The sequence below is a fragment of the Apis dorsata genome, unplaced genomic scaffold (assembly GCF_000469605.1).
Source record: "Apis dorsata unplaced genomic scaffold, Apis dorsata 1.3 scaffold_618, whole genome shotgun sequence".
Lineage (NCBI taxonomy): Eukaryota > Metazoa > Arthropoda > Insecta > Hymenoptera > Apidae > Apis > Apis dorsata.
In genome coordinates this window covers 121,481-128,627 of record NW_006263814.1, presented here as the reverse complement: position 1 = coordinate 128,627, position 7,147 = coordinate 121,481, and the positions used below count along the sequence as shown (strand labels likewise).

Here is a 7,147-nt window from a genome sequence, read left to right as displayed (position 1 = left end):
ATCGAGCTATTAGGAACGAGGCCCTAGAGAGAGAGAGAGAGAGAGAGAGAGAGAGAGAGAGGGACGAAGATGATCATCGTGAGCAGCGTGTTGCTCCTGCTGGCGGTCGTGTCGAGAGTGGGTGAGTGTTTGACATTTCTTTAAACCGTACTTCTTCTACCTGCAATCTATCATTCTTATTCCTATGCGATGACGCAATGAAATATTATTCAACGTTTCGAATCAATTTTTTTTTTTCTTTTTCGCGCCTCGTATCGAATATTTAACCAAGCATTTTCGCTTTATTGCATCATCGTATAAACACGATATTTTTCTCGTTATTCCTTTTTTTTTTTTTTTTTTTTCACTTTGTTGCTCGCGTGGAATCGCATAGCTCGCATTCCCGATTTTAAACGAAAGTTTAGACGCTTTTCGTTCGTTGTGCACGAGAACGCATTTCGCGCCTCAATCTTTAAATCACACTCGAAGGTCGAAGAGGAAACTGATTCGTAGATGAACGGTGAACGGCGACGTATTTAAATACGTATCTCGAATAGTTTACGTTACGTAACGCGCAATATTTTCTTCAGTTTCGAAGCGAAGTTTTTAAAAAAAAAACTTTAGATAAAAGTAATTCCAAAGAGAAAAACGTGCATCGTTAATCGATTATCAATTATTAAAATTTCGTCTCTACAAAAGACAGACTCGTTTCCTCCGTTTATCGTTTGTATTGTTAAATTTGTATGCGAGGAAAATTTTCAAAAAAAAAGAAAGAAAAGAAAGAAAAACTCTTTCATCGAGCTTTGACAAGGTTGAACGACTCGCGGGTCAACTCGCTCGTCAGCTAGCTCGCATTAGCCGCGAAAATGTCAGTTTACGTAACGTTCGGGTCGTTGGATAACTAGTACACGCGGAAATTAAGCAAAGTGCTGTTGCTCCCCGAGGGTGTGCCCCAAGGGTGCGCGTGAACCTCCTTTTTTCTCGATTCCCATCTCGACGAAGGTCCAAATACGGTGACAGACTTTAAAATGCTTCCTCGAATAGCTAAATTGGCTTTAATCCATTTAGGGCTGCTTTGGGAAAAAATTGGCTTGTTAGCGGTTCTTTCTTCGAGGGACAACTTTTCCTCCTTTTCTAAATATCTTTCATCTCTCAATTTCGTCCATTTCCAATTTCGAATCGAAAATTTCGAAATTTCGCGGTTGTTGATTCATCTCTTCAAACATTTCTACAACTTCTGTAAAGTCTACGAAGTGAACAAGATTTCGCAGAAACGATCGTTTCGCGTGCGAAATTCAAGAGTTTCTCCGTTGTTAAAAAAAAAAAGAAAAAGAAAAACTGCTAATATAAACTTTTGCCAAGTTCGCAAATAAAACGAATAAAACGGGAAGCAAAGAGTTTCTTTCCCGAGAGAAAGAAAACGTTATCGTGGAGGATCCTATCGATCGCTCTCCGACGCGAACGCGATTGGCCATCTCACGGCCACGTACGTATTATTGCGAACTTATTGCAAAACTGGAGATGAATCGTGCCGTGAGTGAACCTCGACGATCTTATCGGAAGGGAATCGATTCGTATAAATCGAAAGCCACGAGTCGAGGATGATTTGCACAGAGAACGGCGTTAACGCTATTGTAGTTTACGTTTCGGTAACACGGTTATGACGGACTCTCGCCGTGGAAAACGACGCCTTTTGCGAAATCGTTCGCCGCCTGTGCTCCCACAAAGGGTGCCCGTGGATAGAATCTATTTTCCCATCGGTTTAACGCGCGTGCACGCAATCCCCCTGTGAACTTCGATAGATGGAGCGATATTAAATTATACACCGGTTGAGAAATCATTGGAATAACGTAAGAAATTATAACGTAACGGACACGTTCCTTCGATCTGCTTCATTCGACTCGATGAGACGAAATATCAAAAATCGTATCGTTAATAAGATTTATTATACATGTTCGTTACGCGTGGCGCATTCTCCGTTAAGACCTTCCCCTCCCCGTAAAGAAGATACACGGAGACGATAACGCAGTTAATAGAATGCAGAGATCCGATGGAATCCGACCTTCGACGGTGGTTTCGATATTTTTTTCTTTTTTTCTTCCTCGCTAGAAATACACCGCTACACGCGGCGAGATGACGAAGATGTTATCCGTGAAAACAGCTGAGCGCCGCCACGTGCCCGCCGCGACGAGTATTCAAATTTATTCCATCTCCCTCCACCGCTGTACTCCTCGCCTCTTCGAATGTATAACAACACCATTATATTTCTTTCTCTAGGAGATAGAGAGAGAGAGAGAAAAAAAGAAGAATAAAATTATTCGAAACGATAAAAGTACGACAATTTTCTCGGAGCAAAGAAATCGTGGAAAAAATCGACAGGAGAGGAGGGAATTTGAAATTTGTTGGAGGAGAGAGGTGTGTATAGATATCGCTTGGTATTCGTCGCAGGAATGTCGTGGATCAAGAGTGGTAGGATTATGGAAGTGGATGCGGTTTAGCGCGTAGGCGCCACGTTCCACGGTATCGTCTACTCGCTATCGAGTAATTTACTGTCAGGATGCAGTTTACGCCCCGTAATTTATCCGCCCCCAATCTCAAGCTCGGCGTCAAGGACTCGGTTAGAAATATTGCCGAGATTACGTTTAGGTGGTGCAGGGCGCGGCCAGAGGAAATCTCTTCTCGTGTCGGAGAACATTTTTTGGAGAAAAAGAGAGAGGAAATACCTGCGAATAGCTCCCTAGATCTTCCATTATCCTTACAGAATAGTGAGAAGGGAATCGTCTCTTCGTACGAAATTATTCGTTTGTCTTTAAATATTCTTTGCCTGTCTCAAATTTATTAAAAATCAATTCGAAACTCGTCGGAGAAGAAAGGAGAGATCTATCCATCTCTATCAATTCCGCAGGTACTTTTAATTCGCCGGTACTTGTAACCCACCCTTTTAAAAGGGCGAAGGATTACGAAGGTAACGTGGAAGGTAGTCGACGATATTTTATCCGGCGACAGGGGCCGATGGTTAAATTATGTACACGCGGCGTATTAAAACCGATACCTCGATGCTACGTATCCACTCGTATCCGTATAGGAATACGATACCCGCCGTGGCCGTGGACACGTTCCACGGCTATTATCCTTTCCCCTTGCGGATTCCAACTGCACCCGCGCTATGCACTTCTGCAATTATTTCAACCGTCCTCCCATACTTGTCCACCGTTACGCGACCAATCATAGGATCCCGTGTTTATTGGAAATCTCGAGGCGGTGTAATATAAACCGTAAATCGCGCATCGGCCGATTGCCCATCCTCGGCAAATTGTTTTCTTCTAACCCGGCAGGGTTGGTAGACAATCGTCGTTTGTCCCTTCCCTCTTAGTTATATACACGTTCTATAAATTCCTTTTTCTCCGCGAGGTAGGGTTTCCAAGTTCCAACAGGGGGATAGTACCCTCCGTGGAGGATATCGCAATATCTCAGCCTCGTGTAATTCGCGTTTGCGTAATAACCTCGCCGTCCGGCTAAAACTCGCCGCGGACGACAAAGCGGCGAGTTTCCCCTCCCCTTTATTATTATCCTCCTCCTCCCTCGGGATTCCATCAGCACCCACACGCTCCCTCTCCTGTTTCGCAATTACCCGCGGCAGAATTTACCGCGGCCGTACACGGGTCTGTGCCACGAACCGCGTGGCTCTCTTGCCTATTACGCTCTCCTCGCCGCATTATCCATCGATGTCCGCGCTCAGGCTGTTGCCAATTACCCGGACAATTTACCGTGGCCAATGCACCGATATCAGCTCCTTCGCCCCCCCCTCCATTATCCTTGGACCGCCGGTGAGTTTCGTACGAGGAGGCTCGATTATTATTATTATTTATCGAGGAATTAATAAATTTCGAGTTTTTCACTTTCGAAAATCCTAGGAAATTAGGAAATTAATTCGATTCGAGTCAATTCGTAGGTAATTTTTTGTCGTGGAAATAATAGTCGGATTATAGTCGAATCTTTTGAATTTAAGAGCGTGGTATTAACACGCCCTTAAACGCCATTTATTGCGAGCGTTCGCGTCGTAAAACAACGCGGTCGGGATAGAATAATACGCAAAGCAAAGAGAAGCGTAATAACAAGGTGCGGAAACCGGGTATTATTCTTAACCGGGGCTCCCGAGGCAATCGATAAACGAGGATCCATATTTGGATTTGCGAACGGATTCATTATACGAGTTTTTACACGACGCTCGAAATTGCCACTTTTCACGGAATTATCATTTTTTTTTTTTTTATTCCTTAATTTAACGTCGAGATTATATATAAATCAAAATACCGATATATCTCGCGATATAATTATAGATTATCAAATGTCAAACGTTCATTTTGCATCATTGTCATTTCCTTTTCATTCGACGAGGAAAACTTTTACTTTAAGGCCGAAGAAGCACGATTGCTCGATTGCTTCCTCGATCGAACATTCCAACTTTGTATGATCCGTGCGCGAAATTTCGGATGATCGGTTCGACGAAACGAAACTTTCGCTCGCCACGGCTTGGAAGGGACAAGAATGGCGCGAATTCTCGATAGAAAGGGATATAACTATACCCCTCTCCTTCTCTTGATTTATTTCCGCGCGAATAGAATTCCCGAGGGTTGCGAATTTTTCACAAGGGGCAAAGAAGGAAACGCCCACGATGCGTCGTCAGGGATGTCGAAGCTTGACCGTTATGATTTAACGCCCGACAATTGTCCGCCCACGCGGTTCATAAGAGATCCTGTTCTCGATCGCTGTTATCTGGAAATCGGCCTGAAAGTGGCGTAATGCCCTCGTTCTTAACGTACTTCCACTTTTTGCTTCTTATGCACTTTATAAAGTATTCTTAAATATTACATCTCTTATACATCTATTTATTAGACTTTTTTAATTATTGTTTACTTTACGAACTTGAGTAATAAAAAGATATCTTGAAACAGATTCTCCTTTGCGAAATGGTACTCGACACGATTTCCAATTGTATTTGGCATTTTTTCGTCGGAAATTTCTTCTCCCCTATTGTCGCTTCGAGTGTTCTTTAATTCCTTCGAAAAAATATCTCTTGATGCAAATCTTGCGAGGAGATATCGGTACGTTATTATCGGTATGTTATTATCCATTGTTTTTCAGTCGGGCGTTGTCTAACCTTTCGATTAAAAAGCGAGCGCGAATACGCCAACGTTGAATCGAATCGTCCCTCGAGGATAACATTCATCGTGATTATAAAATATTCGAAGAGTAAAGTGTTCCGTTATTATTAAGCTTAAAAATGTTTGGAACGAGATTGTCACGAGTTAGTTAAAAAAAGAGAGAGCGCGATTAGATTCCGCGTACGTAAATTGAATTCCTTGGTCCGCTTTCACGGTCACCCGATTCACGCCAACACCGTTTTCAGCTCTCGATCCGCATCTCGTTACGCGGGAGAAACAAAGTCGAACGGATACGAAGAGAGCGCGTTTACGTCGCCGTGCCCTCGAAAAGCCACGGCACATCGAGAAAGGTTTCACCTTCTCCTTTCGTTTCATCCTCTCCTTCCAAAGAGAAGGAGGAGTTTCCTTTTATTTTCGCGATCCACGAAATTCACTCGGCCAACGATCAAGCGTTCCACGTCTTCTGAATAACTTCGTAATCGTTTGTGCAATTACGCGCCATTTGTATACGAATATACTTGCTAATCCTCAGGAGCTCATGAAAATTAATCGACACGTTGATTCGTTGGCAATCTTCTAGCGCAAGTCTTCCGTAATCGTCCTACGCGCGAATAATCTTCAAATCGAGAGTGAAATATGACGGAGCGATAATAACTTTCTTTCTTATAACATCGATCGATGCAAACGATCGAGCTGTCCTGGAAATAACGTCGAGAAACTCGCAAGTTTCACTCCGACTGTCCAACTGAGACCTGCGCGATGTGTTGCAAACGCTGTGGAGAGCAAGCGAAATTCCCCACGGTGTATTCGCGCCACTTTCGCACGTGCGTGCGCTCGCCGATAGCGAAAACGCTCCGTGATAGATATACATGCTCGACGATTACGCAGCGGCCTCGCAAAATCCCACCTCTACTTTTCGATTCTATTTTTTATTTTTTCCAGCGTGGATGTTAATGGCCGGGTGTTGCAACAAGTTCGGTCAAGTTTCTTCTTGAGGCGTTCTCAAAACGAGAGAGAGAGAGACTAGCCGTCCTACATGTAGGTCGTCGATATCCGGTATCCAGTTTTTCGCTTTGAAGAGAGAGAGAGAGAGATAGGATGGGAATTTGTTAGAATTTTATTAGACGCGCGTATCGTTCTATGCATATCGGATTAATGTTTCGATCGATTGGCAAAAAAATGAATATATTTTATATTTGTAAGCTTGTTGCTAGGAGCATTAATAAAATTATGCAATTGCCGTAAATACCGGTCGCAAAGAATACGCCAAAGTACAAAGTACACGAGCGGGGATCGTGTGTGGATCTTAAACTCTTTCTCTGCTAACGTTTCGAATTACTCGATCGATGCGAATCTTTCGACAAATTCGGACAAGATGTTGATAAGCAAGATAACGAGTTTTTTCGCGAGTTTTAATTCTTCAAATCCGATCGTAGGAAGAAAGAAAAAAGAAAAAATTCTGGAAAATACGAAATTATTTATTTATTACGTTTCTAGAAGGTATCTAGAAATCGTAGAAAGTTTTTAATTAATCCGATTTATCAATAACAACGTATCTATCTATCTATCTATCTACGCTTGAAAAAAAAATTTTCAATGTTGCTACGCAGATTGTTTGGCGGAAGAAAAAAAAAAAGAAGAAGAAGAAGAAAAATAGAATGCAATCGTTCCGCGTGTGTTGTTCAGTTGTGGGATTTCAACTTTCGACCGCGTATCAGACACCGTGCGATCATCGCGTTGCATGGTCTAATTAATTAAGGAATCCATGAAAAAAGTATTCAGCGCGATTCCCAACCGAGATATTCAATTGTGTGTGTGTGTAGACGAGCGATTGCATATATATATATATATATATGTATATTTTTATATTACACTTCGGGGCCGTCCTCTTTCTCTTCTTCTTTCGCAGCGGAAATCAAAGATCGCACATTGCTGCCATCGTAGAAAACAGCTACAACTTTTTCATCCTTCGTTCCCATACAGGATTCCGTATGCTAATCGTT

General features: G+C 42.6%; 1 protein-coding gene across 2 annotated transcripts in view; it reads left to right on the top strand.

Annotated features, from left to right (window-relative positions):
* Nucleotides 1-25: 25 nt before the first annotated feature.
* LOC102679074 overlaps nucleotides 26-7,147 on the top strand; it is a 40,665-nt gene continuing 33,543 nt past the window's right edge. For both annotated transcript variants that reach the window (XM_031513178.1, XM_031513179.1), the window contains exon 1: nucleotides 26-121. In XM_031513178.1, the coding sequence (XP_031369038.1) occupies nucleotides 70-121 (52 nt within the window). In that variant the 5' untranslated portion in view covers nucleotides 26-69. The remainder of the gene's footprint in view (nucleotides 122-7,147) is intronic.